The sequence below is a fragment of the Psammomys obesus genome, unplaced genomic scaffold, assembly GCF_907164565.1.
Source record: "Psammomys obesus unplaced genomic scaffold, mPsaObe1.curated_primary_1811, whole genome shotgun sequence".
NCBI lineage: Eukaryota > Metazoa > Chordata > Mammalia > Rodentia > Muridae > Psammomys > Psammomys obesus.
The window spans coordinates 26,365,595-26,390,522 of NW_026596073.1; the positions used below are offsets into that span (position 1 = coordinate 26,365,595).

A 24,928-nucleotide genomic window follows, 5' to 3' on the forward strand; every position below is an offset into this window, starting at 1 on the left:
TGTGTGTGTGTGTGTGTGTGTGTGTGTGTGTGTGTGTGTGTGTGTGTAGGGATGGTCTCCACTGGGGACACAGTGGAAGATGTGTTTGGTCTAGGGGATGGGTCAGCCAGGCTTCCATGACACTTGAAGGAGTGGTGGTTGATTTATTTAAACAAACAAACAAACAAACAAACAAACAAACATCTTTTGATGTCATTATTCTGGACATTGTTCAGGCTGTGCTGGGCCTTGGGCAACTTTCTTGAGGGCAGCCTCTGCCTTGTCTGCTGGAGACAAGGAGCCTGGTCTTGCAGAGCTGCGTGACTGAGTGCAGATCATGGAACCACAGCCTTCAGACGGCTACACGTGGGGGCCACTGTCAGGAGTATGCTTCTAGTGATGGTAAAACCTGTGTGCATTTTATGTCCATTTTGGTCCTTTCAGAATCTCCTTATTTGAGATAGTATAAACTTTTCAGGTTAGTCGTGTCTGGGAATAAAACTGAATTTCGCTACTATCACTAAAAGGTAGCTCTCGATGACTAGGGTACAGCACTTACTCAATCCACAAACAACTGCCTGCCCGTGGCCCCTTCTGTCCTCAGCATCAGATCTAGTTGCTGTTTTCAGCCATATAGGCAGTTGGGAACCCTACTCTGTCTGACTGAGGTACCATTTAGGCTGTATTTGGCCACCGAGTGTGTTTTCTTGGTTCATGCCTAAAACCTAAGCCCTAGGCCCTCAGCGGAAGCCTTCCTGTACTTGGATGGACATGGTTCTCAGATGACTTCAGTCCCGGTGGCTTGTGACCTGTTTAGTGCTCCTGGCACTTGGGTTTGGGCTAGGTGACTTAGAAAATTTCTTCTCTGCAGTATGGAACCAGGACTAGTGGTCTAGAAGAAAGAATCCCTAAGGGCTTGTGATGTTTAATTGGTAGCATGCTTGCCTAACGTGCTTGAAGCCCTGGGTTCCATTCCCAGCCCGGAATAGACTGGGTGTGGTACGGTGCTAGACTGTGATGCCACCACAGAGTCTCATCTCTAGAGGTCGTGGGACCCGGAAGAAAGGAGCCCATAAATGAGGCAGACTGAAATCTCATGCCATAGCTCAGTTTATTCAGAGCATCAAACAATGGATACTCCGAGGTTTAAGAGAAATCACGTGAGTAAAGTTCTCATGAGTTCAATCTACATACAGTCACAAGGACAAGACATATGTGGCAAAAACTTGTTTTTCCACAGAGGCATCTAAAGGATGATTTACACATTTAACTTGAATAGCAACAGCAGCAGTAATGAGCAATCTGAAGTAAGCTCTCTCTGCGCACTAGACCTGAGAGGGGCAGGAAAACACATCCCAGGAACAATTCTGTGTTTTGAACTGAAGTCACAAGACTCTTGTCTTGTTTTCTTGGAGTTTCCTCACAGAACTCAGAAATTTTCTCATGTGACTCCGTTCCTGGACTATGTTCTGACAACAAAGGAGATGGAGGCAGGAGGATCAGAAATGACAGAGTGAGCTCAAGGCCATCTGGGGCTAAAGGAAGGGGAAAAAAAAAGTTATAAAGAAAAAACCCGGACTGTGAGTAGCCACAGTGTGCTTCCTTGGCAGTGGAGAGGCAGTTTTGTTGGCGGGATGGGGCTGGTCCAACGTTGCTATGATTTCTGTGACATTCAGGGTGGAGGTTGAATTGAACATATGGTTTGTTTTGTGTGTGTGTGCGTGTGTGTGTGTGTGTGTGTGTTTGTGTGTTTGTGTATGTAATTCTGGACATGTCATTTTAAGCAGGCTTTCAAATAGATTAATAGTCCACAGCAGATTTCTGTACTTCTCCTGACATGCAGGGTACCACTTTCTGCTAGTAGTTCCCATCACATCCTGTTTGTGGAAGGTCAGGCTCTGTGTGTGTGGAAGCAGAAACCCATGCAAAAAGCTCTTGCAAAGGCACAACGCTGTGAACTTGGGAGCTGCCATCTGGTGACCGTGCAGCTGCTGTTGACAGTCTCATGACCTTGCTTGGATGGAGCATTTCAAGTATGCAGATTACCAGCTAGCTCGATAGTGTGGGCTTTTCGCTCCTCACATCCGTCTTCTGTCTTGTATCTTGGCTCATTTCTGATAGATATGCATCCTGATATTAAATCATCTGCTAAAGGCCAAGGGAGAGATCCTGGATTTTTAGTAACAGCTTAGGTAATAAGCCATTTCATCTATAAAAAAGATTCTCAATGTTATGGTTTCTCATAGTTATGGTTTCTATGATGTGTTAAAACTCCACAACCAAAGAAACTTGGGGAGGAAAGGGTTTATTTTGTCTTACACTTTCCAGTAAGTCCATCACTGAGGGAGTCAGGACAGGAACTGTGGGAACCTGAGGTGGGAACTGAAGCCGAGACCATGGAGGAACGCTGCTCCTCATGACTAGTTCAGCCTGCTTTACTGTACACTCTGGGACCATCTGCCAGGGGTGGGGGGGTTGCACCATCCAAAATTGGCCGGGTCCTCTCTTATCAATCACGAATTAAGAAAGGGCCTTGCCTACAGGCTGGCCTATGGACCGTACTTAGAGAAGCATTTTCTCAGTTGTGGTGTACTCTTCTCAGCAATGTCTAAGTTTGTGTCACACTGACAAAACAAACCCAACCTTTGAATTTCTTTAAAAAAACATTGTGTGCACTCTTTTAAATCTATTTTATTGGTGTTTCTTATACCTCTACCTCCCTTCCAACCCTTATCCAGAAAGAAGGTGAGTGGGAAGAGGGGGTGGAGTTCACTTTGGCCACTTCTGGCTGCTTAGGGTCATCTGGTTCTTTGGGGCAATATCAATTTCAGTCGTCAGGATGTCCAGCAGTCCAGCTAACCAGCAAATCAGCAAACAGTGAATGCAGTAGCAGCCTTCTTTCTCCTCCTACTGTCTCCTCAAAGCCTTTTTTCTCCCCCCTCTCTGGGCTTTGGTATTTATACCCTGTCCAAGTCTTCAGAGTTCCAGTAACTCCAGCTGGCAAAGATGAGCAGTTATCAGCTGTGGATAAACTAAGGCAGTCCCATATCCCACACTTGGGTTTAAAACAAAACATATTTATATAACGTAACAGTTTTTAAAGAAACCAAAGCTTCCACTACTGGGGGCCCGAAGAGGGCATTGGATTGCCTGGAGCTGGAATTAGGTGACTGTGAGCAGCCCAGTGTATGGGTTCTGGGAGCTGAACCTGGGAAGAGCAGTAGTAAGCACTCTTAAATGCTGAGTCACCTCTCCAGGCTAATATTTGATTTGGGCTCTGCTATGTCCTTACAACTTTGCTGTTGATACTCATTCATTCATTCATTCATTCATTCATTCATTCATTCATTCAATTTATGCTGCGGATCAAACCCATATTCTCCTGCATGATACATTTCAAAGAATTTAAAGGTGGAAACTTTTGAAGCTTTTTCTGCTCCAAAGAGCATGTTTGAAGTAGTTGTGTATTCTGAGAAACTGTGTCCTGGGACAGTTTATTTGATTCCCAGATTAAACAGTTTTGACACCATCGTGGGTTTTAACATCATTAGAGGTAACCAGCGTCCTGTTACAGAGAAGTGGTAGGATTTTAGCACTGAGCACGGAGCTTTGCTTTCTTTAATTTGTATTTACCCCTCTTGGGCAAATGTATGTAGTACTCTGTCTTTTTTTTTCCCCCATGAAAAAGCACATTTCATTGCACATAAACACAGGACAACATTTCAAAGTGACTCAACTAGACAGTCTCTTTGAAGGTTGTTTCCCCCCCATCATGTTTGGTTGTTGCATAACTATAATTAGCCAACTTCAATCTGGTTGTTTTAGAGCGACGCTAAAACAAACAGGAGGGGAAAAGACAGTCTAGGGTGCAGCATTAGCACATCCACAGGCTTCAGTGTGGCTGCGGGAGAGCCAGGCTGCCAGGAGAACCCGCCACATGCAGTGCTTGGTGTGTTTGTGCTGCCTTCACTCAGCACGCCGAATAGTTCCTGCTGTTGTCAGTGACTCGGAGCGAGGGTTCTCCAAATACTGTGCAGTGCCAAAACTGACCTGCAACTTTCTTGTAACCTTGCGTGCTGGGGGCAGGTTGAGATGTGTGTGTGTGTGTGTCTGTGTGTGTGTGTGTGGTCGGACACATCTCCTGAAGGGCTGGAAGCCTCCAGCCAGCTCACGTCCTGCTTGTTAGTTAAAGCAGCTGGCTCTGGGGAGTGAGTGGACACTGTCAGGCTGTGCGCCTGCATGCTGTTGCCGAGACCGGCACACACATCTGGGAGAGAGCCTGGACACCGTAGTCCTCTCTCTAATTTTAGTGAGTGTGATTCTCCCTTGCTGATGGAGATTCACAGGTAGGCCTGACCAACTTGCCATTCAGGCTTCGAAGGTGTACAGGGGCGGCTATCTACTGATCTTTTTAAATTCAGTGTTTTGATTTATTTGCTTATTTCATGCAATATATTTTGATCAAATTCTTTCCCCTCCTTTAACTCCTCTCAGATCTTCCCTACCTGCCCAACTTCACGCTCTTTCTTCTTCCTCTAGAAACAAAACAAAAACCAAAGGTGAAACAAACAGGAAATCCAGTAAAACCAAATTCCAAAACAAAACATGGACTTTGCTTTGTGTTGCGACTGCCCCTGGCCGTAGGGACTGTCTTGGAGTGTTGTTGATATCCAGTAATGCCCCACTGAAGACAACTAGTTTCCTCTTACCAGCAAATGTCATTGCAGACGGTTTCTTTGTTAGAGGTGGGATCAGGTGTCCACTTGTCCCTCTCAGTGCTGGGATTTTACCTAGTTTGAACCTGCGCAGGCCTGTGCATACTCTTGCAGTCTCTGTGAGTTCACATGTGTTTCAGTCCTGTTGTGTCTGGAAGATGCTGTTTCCTTGGAGTGGTCCAGCACCTCTGGCTCTTCAAATTGTTCAGCTTCCTTTTCTGTGTAGATCTCTGAGCCTTGAAGGGAAGAGTTCGATAAAGCCATTTAGGACTGGCTACTTTATGAAGTCTCTCCCTCTCGGCCACTGTCTCTGTGTTAATTCCCATTGACTGTAAGAAGAAGCTTCCCTGATGTGGGCCGAGTGATGCTGTGACCTAAAAGAGTATAGCATTATGTCACCAGGAGTCATTTTATTGAGGTGTCCCTTTAGCAGAATGATAGTAGCAGGTTTTCACATATACGCGATGATTTTGTCTTTATTCTGTAGCCTCAGCAGAACGGGATCTCTCCACGCATGTTCAAGGCCTTTGTCAGCAAGAGCCACCCAGAATTCTCCTCCAACAGACAGCAAGATGCCCAGGAGTTTTTCTTGCACTTGGTCAATCTGGTAGAGGTAAGTCTTGAAAGCATCCTGCAGGGTGGTCAGAAATGCACCAAGCTGCTCTGGGGACGGCGGGAGCCCCTGTCACTCACTGGCCTCTTGGTGGCCGCCTCTGCTGTGCACACTTGATGTGGCTGTCTCTCACATTTAGCTCCAGATGGCTTTGTGTGTCTTTTGTTGTGTGTGTGTTATGGGTGTGTTTGGTCTCTGGACAGAGGCCCCTGAGAACCCTCCAGATACTTGATGTCCAGGTACCACTGCCAATGCAGCAGAGCTGAATGGCATGGAAGCCATGGAGAATTCCCGAGTAAGGTCTTTCACGCACCTTAAGACAAGCAACAAAACAAAATGAAACAGCAACCCCCTCCCATTGTGAAAATGTTCTGTATGGAAAAGGGAGAAAACTCAGAGGAGAAAATCAGAACTGCCGTAGTAGCAACCTCTGAAGCTGACATTTTGGCTGCTGACCCTTCAGTCATTTCTTGTTCATGTGTGAATTCTCTGTGTTTGTGAATAGTGCTTTCCCTTAACCTGCTGGAAGGGTGTTACCATATCCTCGAGTATCCTATGTAGCGTGGTTTCTTTATTTACGGATAGTTGACACCGAGTACATTTGAAATTATATCAAACATACCTTGATTTTCCTAGGACAGTATTTTTTCCTTTTTCTATTTTGTTCACCTCTTTTCCTTCCTCCTTTTAATTACACCCGTGCCCATCAGTCTTCTTTGGTTTTAATGGCTGTGTAATATTACTTAACAGGTGAACTAGATTTTATTTATCCAGTGCATTTTGGGACACTCCATAAATCTCAGTGTCTTAGTTTGGTTGACTCTGGTGTCCAGAAAAAAAATGCTCAATAAAGCTAGATTTTGATGCCAGAATCAGAGTTATGCTCTTTTTCTTTTATAGTTTCATTTCCCTGCATCTGCTAACCCGGTATTATCTGTCCTTCAGAGGAATCGCATTGGCTCAGAGAACCCAAGTGATGTTTTCCGGTTTTTAGTGGAGGAGCGAATTCAGTGCTGTCAGACCAGAAAGGTCCGCTACACAGAGAGGGTAGACTACCTGATGCAGCTACCGGTGGCCATGGAGGCAGCAACCAACAAAGGTAAGGTGTGTCTTCATTCGGGGAGGCCTGCACCAGAGAGAGACGAGGTGCCCAGTCACTGAGATGGGGCTGCATCCGCATTGCACAGGCCTCCTACCTTTTTCTAAGTCCCCGTGTGACGGACGTTGTGTGGAGGAGGCTAAATGTATCATAGCAGGCTTTGGGGGAAATGTGGCTTATGATTAAGCTGGAGCTAGCACAATTATGGGAAGGTTATTGCGGTGATGTGGATAGGAGATGCTCTCATGTCATTGATAAGATGCTCTGGTATAAAGCTTAATGGAAAGGCATCTTTGGATGTTAGACATGCAGTCAGAGATCTTGGGAAGCAACTGGGGTTTGCATCTGGGTCTTTAAGGAAGGGCCAAAATTTCAGCATGTAGTCCATCACAAAAGGAAAGTCCTGTTGACAGTTATATTACCTTTTCTGGGCAGGAAGAAGAGGGAGATGAATGCTTTCTCTTATTTGCTCTAAGCTGCTGCTGCTGCTACTTGTTTTTAGGGTGGATCTTCTCACTTCAGTTAACCTAATCAAGATAATCCCTCACAGGCGTCCTCAGAGCTAAAGGACTCTAGATAATCCCTGACAGCTGTGCCTGGAGGCTTATCTCCTAGATGACTGGAGAGCCTGTCAAGTTGACAATCAATATGAGCCATCAGAGGGACCTGTCACCTTGCCTTCCTCACTTCAGCCTTTCATGATCTGTTCAGCTCTGTCAGCCTCCGTGATAAAGTGTTCTGTAAAGTTAATGTTGGCTTGAGAGTCTCGTCGCAAACGGAGGACACGAACTGTAGGAAGTTGTACATGTGTTCAGGGATGGGGAGGCAGAGAGATCTTTTTAAATGCAAATTAGGCAGAGTGGCATGAGTTGGTGGCATACGGTAATCCCAGGCTACAGGCTGAGCAGGGGTCACCACCGAAGCATCTTCCACGCAAAGCATCTTCCATGAGGGGCCGTGGTTTGGACCCGCTAGTGGTAGTTCTTATTATCAGGTGTAAGAATAAGACCCTCTCCTTTAGCACTTGCTTTATTTATTTAGTTCTTAGAGCTTGGTAGAATGAAGCCATTTGGATTTTAATAGCTTTAACAGTCCTGCCATCTCTAATCTACTCAACTATGTGGGAGGTACTCTTTTTAAGAAAAGAGATTTCTAACTTAGCTTCTGAATGTCTAGTAAAGCTTAACCTTTGTATGCTAGATAGAGGGAGTGCACTTTAAACTGGATGGAGAGCGGTTTTAAGAAATGTATCTGTGCATAAGCCAGTCGATTACGAGGGAATTTTTTGGTTGTTGCTGTTGTGAAATAATCGACCAGAAATGACATCCGAAGTTACCTGTGGTATTTTAACTGTCTGTAGTTAGACTGGGAGCAGATTTCTGGCTCCTAAGATGTCCCCAGTACATGTACTTCTTTTCCCTTAGTATTTGTTTGATCATGTTATAAGCAGAATTTCCCTGGGAGGCCTCCAGACAGTGGATTAGAGGCCTGAGGTAAATTCTCAAGGGCATGCTGTTTTATCAATGTTGGTTGTATTTCCAGGATGGTAACACTAGACAAGGGCAGGCCTAGACACACACTCGCCTTGACCTAGTACCATTGTGGAGCCCACAACCACAGTCACAGTTGCTGGAGAAACCACATGACACCAGATCTGGCCATTGTCTGGAGCTCGCCTCTTTCTGTTAGTCATGTCATTTTGGGGACAGTTTAATGTTGGCAGCAGGGTCTTTCTTACTCTTCCTCAAACTCCTTCCTCACCCCTGTGCCTGATCATTCCCCAAATCTGCCCCTTGGATCAATCTTACATCCTGTTTGGGCCGCGTCTGTGTTTGTTGACCAGGGCTTTAGGGCCTGACAGTGATTGGTTAATTTTGGCCTTCAGCCTTAGTTTATTTAGCAGGGGAGTGAAGGGCCTGAGGAGGGTAGAGCCTTTGGCTCCCTGACGGCTGCAGAGCTCTCTGGTGTGAAGTCTATAGAAGAACAGTACTTGGCTTCACCATAGGATGGGAAAATGGAACAGCAGGTTCCTGCGCCATTCATGTGTCATTCATGATGTGCTCTGGACTCAGTTCCCTCTTGTTGGTCTCAAAGTGAAATAGCAAAGATAAGCAAGAATTTAAAAAATGGAAATAAAAAGTGTTTCTGGCTCCATAAAGCCTATCAGTCTTGGGAAGAGTCTTTGGGCAGGCTTCTCTGAAATGGACAAATAAAGCAGCAACCCTGACCTATAGGGAGGCTGTTGTTACAAAGAAAGAAAATCCCAGTCATTCAAGTTTTACCAGTGAATACTCAGGAGCCAGATGCTGGAGTGTAAATCTGTTAGCTCAGGGAGGCAGAGAAAGCACCCAGCTGACCTCCTACTCAGCTGTCATCCAGAAGGAAAAAGCCCTTTCTCCTTCACACTGTCTTAAATCTCCTTTAACTCAATGTCCCTCTTTCCTGTGTTTTGTTATGGCAACTGTTTGCTTGCTCTGCCTCTTGACCTAATGGTTGGCTTCATTTAGCTTTTGTTTACAGAAAGTTCTTGGGTTAAAGGCCCATGCTAGGGCTGAGCCACACCACAACTACCAGTTCACAATAAACAGAAAGCTCTTGGCTTAAAGGTATGTGCTAGGGCTAAGACACACCACAACAAGAAACAGGTTTTTCCAGTTCACAGTCTTAGGGTTCACAGTGTGATCAAATATCCTCCAACATACTCATCTGTAGAGGAAAAGAGTGACTGCAGGTTCTTTTCTTCCTTGCTCTTCCCCAGATGAGCTGATCGCCTATGAATTAATGAGAAGGGAAGCAGAAGCAAACAGAAGACCCCTTCCTGATTTGGTTCGAGCCAAGATCCCATTCAGTGCCTGCCTTCAGGCCTTTGCTGAACCAGAGAATGTGGATGATTTCTGGAGCAGTGCGCTGCAGGCCAAGTCTGCAGGGGTCAAGTGAGTAAGGCAGGCTGTTAATAGGGAAGAGGGGCCTAGTGAGGTGGGGGCTGAGGCAGGGGAGGGGACTAGTGTTCTGAGAGTCCATGAATGCTTGTTCATGAGGGTGGGATGGACTGTGATGTACACCTGTAGCTTTCATTCACTTCACTTGATGAGCCTGACCAATAAGAGAGTTCTATGATTTTAAAGCAAAATTGAAGTTTATTTTGTAGTTGATATTTTCCTTTCCTTTTTTTTTCTTTTCTTTTCTTTTTTTTTTTTTTTCTTTGTTTTCTCTTGGGTCAAGAAAGACCCTTATTACCACATCTGGTAAAGAAATCACGACACTACTTTGGGCAGCCTTCAACATACAAATACCACTGCATTATCTTGTAATCTTACAGTTAAGTTTCAGCATAGGCCATGGCTGACTATGTGCCTCCTGGCAAAGTCTTGGGCATGCCAGGTAGGCCTGAGCATTTTCTTGGTGAGCTGCTTACATCCGAGTTAGGATCTCAGGTTCATATTGTGAGTCTAATTATCAGGTATATGCATTTTTTTCCTCCACTTGATACCTTGAAAATTGATTTAAAAGAGTCAGCCCTTGTTGACACACTTCATATGGTCATTTAAGTTGGGGAAAGAGTGCATACAGAGACATAGAATAAAGGGCTCCTGGAAGCTATATACATTCAGTTCTCCCTCTGTGTACCTCTTCATTAGGATGTCTGCTTTCTCTTTCTGTATACTCCCTTCCAGTGCTGGAGACTGAGCCCTGGGTTGTATAGATGGGCACTCTATTAGTGAGCTACATTCCTAGCTTTTGGAAGCTTGCCTCTGGAATGTTACTACTTCAAAATGTTCTTTGGCCCTCTTCTTCAAGGGTGAGACCGAGCTCTAAGGGGACAGAGTGAAGGAAGGGTGGAGGGCTATGGCTGCCAGTTTGTTTGTTTTTCTGCAGCCTGAGTCGGCAGCCAAACCTGCTGTCACTTGTTCTCTGAAGAACTCTCAGGATCCAGCTTTGCTTCAGACTAGAGGACACATATCAGAAATGGGAAAACAAAAACAACTATTTCAAAATCTACGGGTTAGAGATACATCTCGGTGGAAGAGCTCCTGCTTAGTGTGTGCAAGGCTTTGGGTTTGATCCCCAAGACTACCCCCCGCCCAAAAAAAACAAACCCCAAAACTCAGCAGTTCCAAAGCCTGCCTCCCACACACCTCAAAGCAAAACCAAAGAAACCAAAATAACAAACCAAAGGAAAATAAAACAAAGGCCCCATTTTTATTAAAATAAGTTTGAGAAGGTGCACATTCAGATGAGGTTTCATAGCCATTCAATCTGTCATCAGCTGTCTATCTTTAGGGAAGTTCTGTTGTGGTGGCTGCTGTGGTGTGTGTCTCTGTGTGTGTGTGTATGTGTGTGTGTGTGTGTGTGTGTCAGTGTGTGTGTGTGGTACATGCATGCATGTGAAGTCAGGAGATAACTCTCTCCCACTTCTACCTTGTTCTTTTTATGGTCACTGCATATATCAGCCATCTTGTAGGCAGGCCACCTTGCTGCTGGAGATTTTTATGTCTCCTCCCACCTCATGGTAGGAGCACTGGGATGGTTGGGCTGTTGCACTGTTGGCTTTACATGATATTTGGGTATCTGGACTCAGGTCCCCAGACCTTTTAGGCAAGCCCTGTATTTAAAAACCCATCTTCTCAGCCCACATACGCTTTTTTCTGTGAGTGAAAAGATTTAGCACTGTATCACGATTGTTATTATTTGAAGAAACAGACCTCTTGGGAAAGAAAAAGGCTAGAGCTACTGAAACAGCTCCAGAAGTGTGCGATGGGCTTGCCACCACCTGTTTTCTTTCACTATCATTCTTGTGTTCTGAGGCAGGGTCTCAATGTGGCCCAACCTCCCGCTCCCCATTTATCACATTTACTATGCTCTTAGTGCAGGGTAGGTTCCACTGGTCTCCCACTTTACAGATGGACAATAAAAGGAGAAGCAGTTGTCCATTAAGTGGCATGCTTGGGAGATAAAGCTGGTCTGCCACATGCAGGGATGGCACTTCTAACCCAGGTTTATCCATTTTACCTACCATGTCCATATGTAGCCATAATTAACGGTCCTTAATACACTTCAAGTATTTCAAATGCTAGCTCTGGCATTTGGCAAAGCTAGTTAGTGAACTTCTGAAAAATTATTTATTTTTAATTTATTTTTTAACAATGTAGCAGTGGCTAATTTGATTCCCACAACTTTTTTTACAGGTAAATTATGTGTCCATATGAATTTTTTTGGACTTATATTCTTATAGCCTGTGACTCTACTGACATTTGTTAATGTGAGCTCTTGAGCCTTCCTTTTGTTATACCCAGAGCCCCAAAATCTAGAAGGCAAAAGGTATCTGTCTTTGGTGGTCAGGTATGGTAGTGTGTACCTGTAATCCCAGAACTTGGAAAGCTGAGGCAGGAGGATGGTTCATGGTCAGCCTAGATACCAGAGAGAGTTCAAGGTTATCCTGGACTACATAGCATGTCTCTGTATTAAAAAACACACGATAGGGGAGGTTCTCCTCTTCTTTCTGATCTTAGTCTATCAGTTCTCATCAAAAGTGGCTGCATTGTCCTCTACTGTGGCCTGGTAAGGCTGCTCCCCCCTCAGGGGGAAGTGATCAACGAGCAGGCCAATCAGATTATGTCAGAGGCAGTCCCTCTTCCCATTACTATGTAACCCACTTGGACACTGAACTGCCATGGGCTACACCTGTGCAGGGGTTCCAGGTCATCTCCACGAATAGTCCTTGGTTGGAGTATGATTTTCTGGGAAGTTCCCTGTGTTCAAATTATCTTGTTCTGTTGCTCTCCTTGTGGAGTTCCCGTCCCCTCCAGCTCTTACTATTTCCCACTTCTTACATAAAATTCCATTCACTCTGGTGAGTTCTATAGTGGAGAAAATTTCTTAGAAAAAACACATTTAAATAAAAACAAAAAGTATTAAAATTTTACCTATTACCTTAAGTGTTAATAAAGATTAGAAGACTAACCATTACATAAGACATTATGTGAACTTTTTCTTAATTTCCACATTGTTCCATACGAGTTATGGATATGCTTAAGATATGTGAGAAAATTATTCAAATTGATCAATAAACTTAATAGTTTCCTAAAAAAAAAAACAAAAAAAACACACAAAGAGTGGGTTTGACCTTGGTGGGCTATAGGTCAGGATGGACCAGACATAATGATTTTTTAAATCAGCGCTTCTTAATCTGTGGGTCATGATCCATGTTGGGTGGGGAGAATGGCCCTTTCACACGGTTGCATATCAGATATTCTGCATATCATATTTATATTACAATTCATAACAGTAGCAAAATTACAGTAATGAAGTAGCAATGAGATAATCTTATGGTTGGGGGTCATCACAACATGAGGAACTGTATTAAAGGGTCACAGCATTGGGAAGGTTGAGAAGCTCTGCTTTAAATGACCCCGACTGTCTGGATTGGGGGAGGGAACTATCATTGTTTACAGCATTCATTCACCCACCAATATTATTGCTCATTCCAGGCAGAGACAAGACCCAACCCCTGTCCAGTGTGGTTGTGGAGAATTCCCACTTGCACTCTGTCACCTGGGAGAGAGGAGCCTGGTGTGCGTTTCAGAGCAGACCTTAGGTCAGCTGGAACGTGACCTTGGCCAATTTACTCTCCTCCCAGTGCCCTGTTTCATATCTGTAAAGCAGGGACAACAGAGGGCCTTTATTTATAGAACTGAGGTCACAAGGAGCTGAGCAGAGAAAACCCTTTGCACGGTACCTGTCAGTAGCTTTAGGATGGATGGTGTCGTTGATGTCATCATTGTGATCTTAGTGAATGAGCATGTTCTCGTGTGAGTGTTTGTGTGTTCATTTGAGTGTGTGTATTTGCTGTGGATCATGTGGTCTGCATGTAGGTTAACTAATCCTATTGTGGCTTGTTTAGTAAAAAGGAATTAGTACTCTTTTCTGCTTAAGCAAGTTTTCAGCACCACTATGAAGTAGTGTCATTGCAGCTTTCATTATTTTCTTAATAAGATGTCTTCGTAGCATATTAGTCTTAATTATAACTAGTGAACAGTTGATGTCTTAAATAATGCTAATAGTCGGCAGATAACGGATAACTTAACAGTGGTGCCAACACCTATTCTGAGCGCTTTCAACGGCCTGACTAATTTAATTCCCACAACTTTTTTCTAAAGGGAAATTATGTGTCCATATGGATCTTTTTGGACTTATATTCTGATAGCCTTTATTAAAAATGTACAGCTCTCCAAGAAAAAGTTATACAGATTCATATTTAGGAATTTATATACAGGAATAAAAGAGTGTGAGAAAATGTGTTTCTACTTATTATTCTTCTGCAAAGCACAGTTTAAGACTTTGTTGGACTTAACTGTAAACTTGATGTCCTTGAACTGGTGCTCTTGAGATAAAGCTGAGATGTATGCGGAGCAGTCACAGCACTGTGGTGGGGTTTAAGACCTGGACTTTGGAGACACTCACCTCGGACATGCGGGCCCCATCTACACTGCTGCCTTTCACTCTTAGGTTGCTAGTTAGCGCTGAGTCACATCTTAGTTGTCCTTCCGTCCTCTGTTCCAGTCTCAGACTGATCCACTGCCTGCACCCTGTTTTCACCAGCTGAATTTTCTCACGGTTGTTTAGCACAGAGTCTGCCACTGCCATGGCACCCAAGTCACCATGGGCATGTTACTGGTTTAATGAGATTTCCCCAGATTTTAGATTAACGTGAGAAGAGAAGGTCTGGGGTAGGGGAGATGATCATTCGGTGAAAAGTCTGCTTGAGAGTGAGTGCCTGTGAGCATTTGATCTCGTGGCACTTGTGTAAAAAGCATGCCTGGACGTGCAGTGCTGAGGAGGTGGACACAGGTGATTTGGAGTCTCAGTGGTTAGCGGTCCAACCAGAGTTGGCCTTGTCCAGTAGAGACTATCTCATAAAAATAAGGGGAGAGTGAGAGAGAAAGACACTCAGTGTTGACCTTTGACCTGCACATACATGAACATGTCTCTCTGTCTCTCTCTTTCTCCCTCTCTCCCTCCTCCCTCTCTCTTACACACACACACACACACACACACACACACACTCACTCACACACTACAGTTAAATGATAACTCTTTTTTTCATTAGTTGAAAATGCCATAATAGCAGGTGAATTTTGTTGTGTTGGGTTTTGGTAAACTGGAGGTCTTAGCCTCATTTAAGTGAGAATGATGTTTACTGAGGCTTCTTGAACAACCAGAGAACCTAAGTGGAGGGACTGTAAGTCTCTTCAGAGAGCCAGGATAAACTTAGATCAATCCTACTGCAGACAGAGCTCTCCCGTAGCTGCCTTGCAGTGTGGTCTGTTCCTGACTACCATCCTTGCGAGGGAGACATTGAGACACAGCAGGCTGTGTAACTTGTCTGGGGAAAATGTAGGCCAGTGACAGCCCTGCTCAGTGTCCAGGACCATAGGGCTGATGGATTTACCCCAGTTTCTTAGTATGGCACTATCTAGTGTGTCAGGAAGTTTTCACTAGTGCAACCCTAGCAGCAGATAATGAGTGAGTTCATTTCTAGATTATAAGAAAAGCCCCAGAAGGGCCAATGATTTCCCCAGATTTGGAGTGAGCCTAATGAAGACTATGCCTTTCTACTCTTTTTGCCCATGGTCAGCCCTGTGCCGTGTCTACTATCCTGCACTAGAGGGCAGCAACACATTGACATTTGCTGTGTGCATTCGGGAAAGATGTGTTTGGAACAGAAGGCAATGGCTCTAATAATACAAAAAGTGGGTTTTGGGAAGGAAGCTCAGAGTCTTTTCTTTTTAAAGGGAACTATTGTACCATCTATGGCTCATTTCCTACACTTGATTCTAGCCGGAAGGCTGAGAAACGATGTGGCTCATTGTCTGTTTACATAGACAGCCAGATAAAAACAGCTTCTGGAAAGGCGATGATTGGTGACTGAATGAGCTGGACTCAGGCACTGAAAGGCATGAATTTGATGTATAAATTGGATAGTCAGTCTCTGCATAAAAGTGATAAACTCAAGGCTAGAATACTCCTCATTTTAGGGGCTAGAGAGATACCTCAGCTGTTAGGAGCAGTTAAGAGCACTTGCCGCTCTTGCAGAGGACCAGGGTTCGGTTCCAAGGTCCCACATGGTGCCTCATAACCACCTGTAGCTCCAGTTCCAGGGGATATGACTCCTTCTCCTCGTCTCTGCAGACACCTGGCACAAACGTGATGCTTATGCACACATGCCGACCAGCACCAATACACATAAACTAAAAAAAAATTTCAAACATAAGGCTTAGCTTTAGAGAGCTTAGAAATTGCTGAGCAAGAGAGCTCCTTGTGGGACTCATGCTACCAGAGATCCAGGAACGTAAAGAGGCCCTGTAACGGTCAGCCTCACCTCACCTTCTGGAGGGCCTCCCTTGCCTCAGCCCAGCACTGTGAGGCAGTGGTTCCTAGTAGGAGTGATGTGAGGAGTCTCTGCACCAGCCTGACTGAGAACTCTCACAGATCCTTACGCGGAATCCCTGCAGGAATGCTGGGAAACCAGGTGGTTTAAAAGCACTTTTTGGAATGTCGCAGCAAAGGGGCCACCGTGAAACGGCTGTGCTGCATGCTCACTATGCCCTACAGTCAGCGTTTTCTTTTGTGGAGAGGCCAGGAGGTCGGAGCAAGTGTGTGGGTAGCTGTGTGCTTGACTGTTGGCCACTTCTTGTTCACAGGGAGGCCATTGGCATTGCCAGGCGCTCCAGACAAAGCTGCCTGCGCGCCCCGGACTGCAGTCTCTTTTTCTTTCTGCCTTGTTTGATTGATCTCCTCCCCTTGTGTTTCCCAGAACATCTCGCTTTGCCTCATTCCCCGAATACTTGGTAGTGCAGATAAAGAAGTTCACTTTTGGTCTTGACTGGGTCCCCAGAAAATTTGGTAGGTATCCTTTGCATGCTTTTGCTTAAACTCTTGAGGGATCCACTTAACAAGACGTGGCATGTGAAAGAGGCTGTGGGAATGTCTGCCCCCATCACATCTATCCCGTTGTTTCCTCCGTTATTCCCACCTTTCTCTGGACTTGCAGCCTAAGAGAAACACTGACAGTAGGCAATGCCACGTGCTAACCACCCCACCACCTCTGAGCTCTGCAAGGACCAGGTGCTAAGGGGGAAGTACAGTCCTCATTGACAGCACATCACAGATGTTACCTGCATGCGCGCACACCACCTGGGGTCCTTGGAAAATGCAGATGCTAATTGGCAGGTCTAGGGTGGGTTGAGAGACTGTATCTTTAACCCACCCAAGATGCTGTTGGCATTGCCAGTCCAGACACTACACTCGGAGTAGTAGGTAGCTGGAGGTACAACGTTCTCTTAGCAGTCTTCCCTTGCCCCTGAGGTACAGCAGGTGCCGTATGTATGCGGTATTCATTTAAAGTCACACATGGAAACATCTGCTTTGGACAGCTGAAAGAAGGATTTGGCTTGGGCTTCACTGGGCTTTATTTTCACCAATACACAAGGCCCTTGGTCATGGTGGAAAGCTTATTTTCCAGACAAGGCATAAAGGCCGTTTCCTCCGCTACCAGGGTTGCGTCTGACCAGTTTTAAGTGGCTTCCAGGGTTGTGAAAGGATGTGTATTTCAACTTGTATAGCTTCTGTAGCAAGGACTTCAAACTGTATGCCAGTCTCCTACAGACTTGTGTGACAAAGCAGTGGAAGTCTTACGAGTCATCTAAACACTGGTAGAAGAGTCCAGGGAGAAGCAGCCGAGGTGATTCCTGGGAAGCCTGGTGCTGGTGGCCACATAATGCCTGTTTTCTTTCCTTTGTGCTGGGCTGTCTCTGGTGCCCGGGAGACCCTTGATTTTCTTGCTGGAAGAGTTTAGGAAGCAGAGGGAGTCTAAGGGCAGGATGCTGGTCACTCTCTTTTTACTGTTGGGGAGGGATGAGATATTTGAGAATCTTGACTCATTCAGGTTTTGGACTGCTGGGACAGTTTTCTTTTTTATTTTTTTTTCTTCTTTTCCCTTTTTGTCCTTTTGAATTTTTGTGAAGGAACAAAAACGAAGTTGGATTTTATTGACTGAGTGTAAAGGAGTTTCAAGGCAGGGCTTGGATTTTTTCTCTTGAGGAATGGTTGTGTCAGTTTTGTGAGTCTGACCTGTGTTTAGTATTACTAGTCCTTAAAATTTAACTTTTCAACCTTAGCTTTTGTTCTTGTATTGTTTCATTTATGTTTATTTGTTGACTTTTTTTGAGACAGGATTTCATGTAGCTGAGGGTGGGCTTGAATTCATTTTGTAGATGAGGCTAGCCTTGAACTTCTGTTCTTCCTTCTTCCACTTCCCAGGTTCTATGTTTACAGGCATGTGCTACCATGCCCAGTCAGCTTTGTCATCTTAAATAGGATTTACATATTTGACATCGTTTAGAGGCAGTTATTCTCCAAGTCTGAAGGACAAAAACATGCAGTTGTAGTTGAACTCACTTCCATTCTTATTTGCATAGGTACAAGACAAAATCTCAGATGCTATTTGGCTTATAAATCTTCCATTTGAGAAATCAGATGCAGTAGCAACTGAGCCAAGAGGGTTTTATTTTTCTCCTAGAGCACCCGGGGCTAGACACTTAAAATGTAGTACCTGTGATGATTTGGAAAAAAGTATAAACTAGGGGTTTTCAGATTCTGATGTGCATCAAGGACAGGGAAGCTATGTCTGGGACGGAAGGGCAGATGGGTATATTAGTACAGAGTACACAGCCCATTCTCATGGAGAGCGCCACTGTGCTTAGGAACACAGGTTAGAAAGACATCCTCTCCCATAAGTGTGGTGTTTGTGTTTGGTGCAGTACAGCAATGGGGTCAGTGTGGAAAGGTCACAGGAGCCACTATTGTCCAGAATAGAAGCTGATGGGAAGCTCAGGCAGGTAACACAGGAGAACATGCTGCAACATTGTCGAGTTTGAAATCCAGAAGTTTTAAAATTAGATCTTGTCCATATTTTAAAATCAACAAATGGATTGTGTCTGAGCCACAGATAGCCTGGACTGCTAATCAGTGACCTGTTGCTGTCTGGTGTGGCATCTCTGTCCCACCACTCTCTGCCCTTCCCCTGAGCCCTCCATCAACCTCTCGTGGCTTGACAAATCTGCTGTGCTGAGCATCCCTTAGCTGCCTAGGTAAATGCATGCAGCAGATACAATTTATAATGATCTGCTTGTGGGCTCTAGACTATAATCTTTTGTTTTGCAGATGTCTCTATTGATATGCCAGACCTGCTAGATATCAGTCATCTCAGAGCCAGGGGCTTACAGCCGGGAGAGGAGGAGCTTCCAGACATCAGCCCCCCCATAGTCATTCCTGATGACTCAAAAGGTACCATCTCCTCCTGCAGTGGTTTTCAACCTGTGGGTCACGACTCCTTTAGGGGCTCAATGTTTCTTTCCCAGGTGATCACATATCAACTATCCTGCATATCAAATATTTATATTGCAGTTCATATCAGTAGCGAAATTACAGTTATGAGGTAGCAACGAAAATAATTTTATAGTCGAGGGTCACCACAACAAAAGGAACTGTATTAAAGGGTCACAGTGCTTGAAAACAACTGCCCTACCGGAAGGCTACTCTCTCCGCACCACCCTCCACTAACCAGGAGCGGTCTCTGTGCTCCACCAATAATCTGTTCCTGTGAGGTCATCATTCCAGACACATAGGAATGAAGCATGGCTGCAACTGTAAACTTCAAACACATACACTGAGTCATTGATTTGGGTCCTGTTGGTGGATGGCTCCTGAAAGGGCTACAGACAGGCAATGGTGAGCTGCAGAGAAGGCCGGGTTGGTTTTCATACTGCTCCTATCAATAATACTTAGCTAGAATCCTTGGTTGGCAATTACACAGTGCTCCTGGAAATAAATGCAGGGCTCATAATTGTTTAGCTCACCAAGATGTCAGAACTTCCTGCTTTATTTGCATCTAAGTGCCCAAAGCCTGCTGTTTTCCCTCATTACTGTAATGAACTATGTTTTGCAGGTGGTGTGTGTGGGTTAAACAGGAGCGAGAGGGTCTGGGAATGTCCTGGACTGATAGAGTTTCTTTTTTTTTTTCTTTCTTTTTTTTTTTTTTTTCTAAAACTAATGGACATGGCTCTCATTTATGACCTGTCCCTTCATTTCCAGATCGCTTGATGAACCAGCTGATAGACCGTAGGTATTTTTAAAAATGTTTTTGGTGTCTTACATTTGTTGCTAGTGTGGCATGTTTTAAAGATTTGTTTATTTTCATTTTATATATAGGAATGTCTTGCCTGCATGCATGTTTGTGCACAGAGGCGAGAAGAGGGTGACAGATTCCCTGGGACTAGAGTTAGAGAGTGTGGTGAGCCACCATGCAAATGTTGGGAACAGAACTAGGGTCCCCTGAAAGAACAGTGAGTGCTCTTAACTTCTGGGTCATGGCTTCAGCCCCCCCCAAGTGTAACAGTTTTTTTCTGTGGCAGTCCAGCAAAGAAGTATTGTTATTTGCTGGATATATGCAGTCATTCCTGGGTGGAAGGGTTTGCAAGTTGAGTAGGTACCAAACGTAGATGAATGACATCCTGCTTAAGTGGCCCTTATGGCTCAGGAAGGTGAGTGCAGGCTTGAGAGCCAGCATCCCTGTCTGGGAACTGTGGCCTTGCTGCTTAGGACTGTGTGGCTTGGAACAATTTACTTCCTACTCTGTATGCCTCAGTTACCTCATTTGTAAATTGAGGTAATAATACCATTTCTTCTTATGAATAGCTCAATAGTTGAATGTCATAAAAAGGAGTCAAATTAAGACCCAACAAATGGACCTGTCTTCAGGCAGTCTGGAGAGAAAGGGGTCGAAGAATAATGAAGGCAGGAAGGAATGGAAAGTTCTGTTTTTCATGGTGCGATGTCCTGCTGTGCTCTGCAGCCTCCGACATTGACGAGTCCTCGGTCATGCAGCTGGCTGAGATGGGCTTCCCTTTGGAAGCCTGCCGGAAGGCCGTGTACTTCACTGGGAACACTGGAGCTGAGGTGGCCTTCAACTGGATTATTGTGCACATGGAGGAGCCTGGTAGGTGGCCGTAGGGAGTGCTTTGGCATTCATGTCCCCGATTCTGTGTCCTTGAAGATGACTTTTCAGGTGGTAACATTTGCAGTTTGGGCAAAGTCATAGTCTTAGTCTTGTTAAGCAACACTTTTCTTGGAATAACTTCTTCCCTCAAGATGTACACAATTTGTCGACCAAAAGACAGTTGGGAAGATGTGATGTCTGTTTCAAGCTGGAAGCAGAAAGCTTAAGAAATTGAGGTCCTTTCCTTAGCTTCTTCTTTTATCTACTTTCTGAAGATGTTATTCCCATATCCACCTATCTGAAGTGAACACACACATGCATTTTAGTCGCTTCACAATCAGGCAACTATCTAATTCTAGAATATTTTGTACACCCAAAAGAAATGCTATAGATGGAAGCGTTCCCTCCCATGCTCTCACTCTCACTCTCTCCAGTGCCTAGTGTCCACTAATCTAGAATTCTTAGGAATTTCCCAATTTTTGACAACTCATATAAATGGGATTGTACAACATGAGGCCTTTTCTGTCAGGTTTTTATCGCTTATCATAACGTTTGTAGGGATCTTCTGCTGTAGCATGAACAGTACTACTTCTTATGGCCAAGTAAAATTCCATTTATAGCCACACCACGGTTTATTTGTCCTTTCATCATAGGATTGTAGACAGTTGGGTTTCTTCTACTTTCTGGCATTCATTAATGCTGCTGTAAAGATGTCCTTTTATTTTGTGTACGTGGATTCATACTTTTGTTTCTCTTGAGCAGAACTGATGTAGTCTTATGTCTAACTTTTTAAAAACTGTTGAACAGTTTTCACAGTAGCTGAACATTTTACACTCTCCCCCTTGTCGAATGAGGGATCCAGTTTCTCTGAGTTCTCACTGTTGGCAGTTTTGTTGTAGTGGTTCCTGGGTGTACCATGGTATATCATTTTGGGTTTAGGAGACATTTTCCTAGGGAGGAATGACGCTGGGCTTATAATGACTTATTTGCCTTTTTACTTTTGAGTCCTAAGAATTCTTTTTAAATTCTAGATACAGGTTTCCTCTTCGATTCATGGTTTTCAGCGATGTTTTTCTGCTTTGCCATGTCTTCATTTCTTTAATGATGTCTTCTAAATAGATACTTCTAAAATTTTGATGAGGTCTGGTACATCTTTTTTTTTATGAATTATCCTTTTTGTATTGTATATTAGAAATTATTGCTTAGTCTAATGTCACAAATTTAATTTTGACAATTAAAACTAATGGTTAAATTAATACCTTTAGTTTCTGTGTTTACAAAAATGATCCATCTAGGTTTGATTTTTTTCTGTGGTGTAAAGTGGGGCATCTCTCTCTCTGCTTTTGTGTGCAGATAGCCAGTTGTCTTAGCACCATTTGTTGAAAAGGTTGTCTTTCCTTGGTGAAAAATCTGCTTGGAAATCACCTGATCTGACTTCCCAATCCTGTTAAACTAACATATATGTCTAGCCTTATGCCTAGATCTCTTGATTATACAATTTAGTAGGTATTTTTCTATAGTACCCCTAAAGTATGTTGTCAAGACAAAACCCAGAAAAATTTTAGTACAATTATTTCCCTCAGATTTTGCTGAACCACTGGCCATCCCTGGGTATGGAGGAGCTGGGGCCTCTGTATTTGGTGCTACTGGATTGGACAACCAGCCTCCTGAGGAGATCGTAGCTATTATCACCTCCATGGGATTCCAGCGCAGTCAGGCAGTGCAGGCTCTACGGGCGACGGTGAGCACCGCTGACTGTGAGTTTGGGAATACGGGCCTTGCTGCAGGTGGCTTTCAGCTTGGTCCTCAGCAACAGAGACCTCCCAATGTCTTTCTAGCATTCCAAGTCACCTTTGTCTGTCTGTGTCCCATCACGCCTCATGAGGATTTATTTTTATGTAGTAGACACAAAACTGAACTGAATGAGTGAGGGACTTGTGGTGAGCTTAGGAATAAGGGGATATGGAGCTGGGGCAAGATGACCAAGATCTGGAATGTTCCTTAATGGGGCTCACAGGACTGCTTGGTGTTCGCCAGCTTCAAAGCAAAGAGATGCCTAGGTTCTGGCTTGGTAAGAAAATTAAGATGAAATCAGGTCTTTTTGATATCAAGAGCTTGGAGAATTATGTCTTGAAGGTTCTCATTAGAAAGTCCTTGGAGTTCTCTGCCACTGTTCCCTTTACAGAGAGAGGTTTTTCTGGTAGTTATGGACGTCTATCAGGAGGAACTATGAAACTGTGGGGGTGGTGGAGGCATCTGTTTAATAGTCAGGGAAATACTTTTGCTAAAACCCGCCTTCCCTCGCCACAGCAGAACTCATCCTGAGTGGCTCTCTGCTCCTAGGTCCTTCTGCCTATCTTGACCAGCAGCCTGCCAGGGCCTATTGCCAAAGGCACAGTGAGTCTTGACCAGATCATGGGGAATTTTCCCTTTAAAAATCTCAAGCTATTTCAACCAGAGTTTCCCTCTCTTGGGTACTTCTGTGAGCTCATCATTGGCTACATTCTTGCTTCATTGTAGTTTCCATATCCAGACCAATTTTTTAGCTTGTTATTGCTGTCACAGACAGGGGAAGACGGAAATATCTTTATGGTGGGAGGTTTGAACAATTTGGAATTCCATTAAAACAACCATTAACTAAGACGTTCGTCTGTTCTGCCATTCTTTTAGCAGTTAAGGCAAGGGGGCGCTAACCCATTGTGCACACTGGCACCTTCAGCTTACAGACTCATGTGCGGCTGGTGGAGAAGACAGCATTTGTAATTGTTGTGGCTGGAAAGGGCTTCATGTGAATGCTGCTCTTCCCTTGAGTGTTTTTCACCCTCATCCTTGGCAGCTGCCTGCGGCAGTGCTGAGCTGAGCCAGGTGGAGACTTCGGAGCTGACGTGCTGCTCCGAGTGGTAGGGTATGGGTCCCCAAGGGGCAGAGTCCAAGCTTCTCACTCAGACGGTGCTTAGGACCCCATTCATTTAGGCCTCCTGCCTAGTAGCTTGACACCTGGTATAAATGTTTGGGACATGATGAAGCCTGGATGCTGAGTGCATTGTGGATTTCCTTTTCTTCAGAATCATAACTTGGAAAGAGCACTGGACTGGATCTTCAGCCACCCTGAGTTTGAAGAGGACAGTAACTTTGTGATTGAGATGGAGAACAATGCCAATGCAAACATCGTGTCTGAGGCCAAGCCTGAGGGGCCCAGAGTCAAGGATGGGTCTGGAAGTAAGTCCCTGCCCTAGACATCATCTCAGTAGCCATATGTGTATTTCAGGTCACACCTTCCCCTCTTTCCATACACGGAAACCTTTGACATCATTCAGCTTTCTCACAGAGCTGTTTTCTCAGAAATGAAATATCCTGCCACTTTGGCTGCCAAAGATTTGGTAAAAATCTAGATAATGTAGAGTCATGCCACAAGAGTGTTGATGCACGGGTATGTGTGTATGTGTGTTTATGTGTGTGTGTGTGTGTGTGTGTGTGTGTGTGTGTCAGGTACCAGTTTGGACTTTGTATATTCTTTTCTGTGTGTGCTGGGTAGGGCATTGCCTAACCTAGGCGAGCATTCCACTGTGGAGCTGTATGGCCAATCCAATTTTGTCTCTTCCAGCGAGGTTTACGTTTCTTCACGAAGCACAGCATCTTTGGCCGAAAGAGGCATTAATATTCATAAAGGAACGCTTTGACTCTAGAAAAGCAATCTTATTAGATCCTGGACTCTCCCATTTCCAGGCGGATTGTTGGTAGTTTTCTGAATGGCTATTTCAAGATGACGCAAAGTGATGCCATAGGCAGACGAGTTCTCTTTTTCAGTAGCCAACTGTTCCGTGGTGGCTGGTTGCCAGGCACTATCGCAAGTAGGTTGTATAGAAACACTCCTTCAATTATTACCGCAGCCAATTTCACAGATGAAAAAATGGAGTGGGAAGAGCAGGTATGATGGTCAAGATCATAGAGATCTTCAGAGGTAAGGACAAATTCAGACCCATCAGTCATGGTCTTACCATCATGGGATCCTGTTCGTGGGCTGTCATCTCCTGTAAGGTGACATTTAGCTCTTAACATGCTCCACAGTCACAGCCTAGCCCACCACACCTGTTACTTCTGTATTCTTCTTCCTGCGGCCTGGCACAGCACCTCAGCACCATATTCAACTACCACCCTCTTTTCTTGCACGAAGCAGGCCTTTGCCAGGTGATTCCCTATTTGTGAAACAGCCCCTCCCATCACTGAACACGTGATGTCATCACCTGTGCTCAGAACTTGGCCACTTGCTTTCTTCTCCTCCCTTTCCTCCTTTTCTCCCTCTTCCTCCTTCCCTGCCTTTTACCGTCTTCTTCTATAAAGTGGGAATCTATTCACTGAAATGCTTCATTTTTCTAAGTTGGAAAAGGATAAGACACAATTCTTCCAAATGCACCTACAACAGTGTTTCTCAACCTGTGGGTCGCGTGTCCTTAGGGGTCGGATGA

At 44.6% G+C, this 24,928-nt stretch overlaps 1 protein-coding gene across 2 annotated transcripts in view; it reads left to right on the plus strand.

The window, feature by feature from the left end:
* Window positions 1-24,928, plus strand: part of Usp13 (ubiquitin specific peptidase 13) — a 94,401-nt gene that overhangs the window by 57,021 nt on the left and 12,452 nt on the right. For both annotated transcript variants that reach the window (XM_055626119.1, XM_055626120.1), the window contains 9 exons: window positions 5,182-5,307; window positions 6,253-6,406; window positions 9,165-9,339; window positions 16,221-16,309; window positions 18,629-18,751; window positions 19,559-19,585; window positions 20,319-20,462; window positions 22,046-22,203; window positions 23,528-23,681. In XM_055626119.1, the coding sequence (XP_055482094.1) occupies window positions 5,182-5,307; window positions 6,253-6,406; window positions 9,165-9,339; window positions 16,221-16,309; window positions 18,629-18,751; window positions 19,559-19,585; window positions 20,319-20,462; window positions 22,046-22,203; window positions 23,528-23,681 (1,150 nt within the window). The remainder of the gene's footprint in view (window positions 1-5,181; window positions 5,308-6,252; window positions 6,407-9,164; window positions 9,340-16,220; window positions 16,310-18,628; window positions 18,752-19,558; window positions 19,586-20,318; window positions 20,463-22,045; window positions 22,204-23,527; window positions 23,682-24,928) is intronic.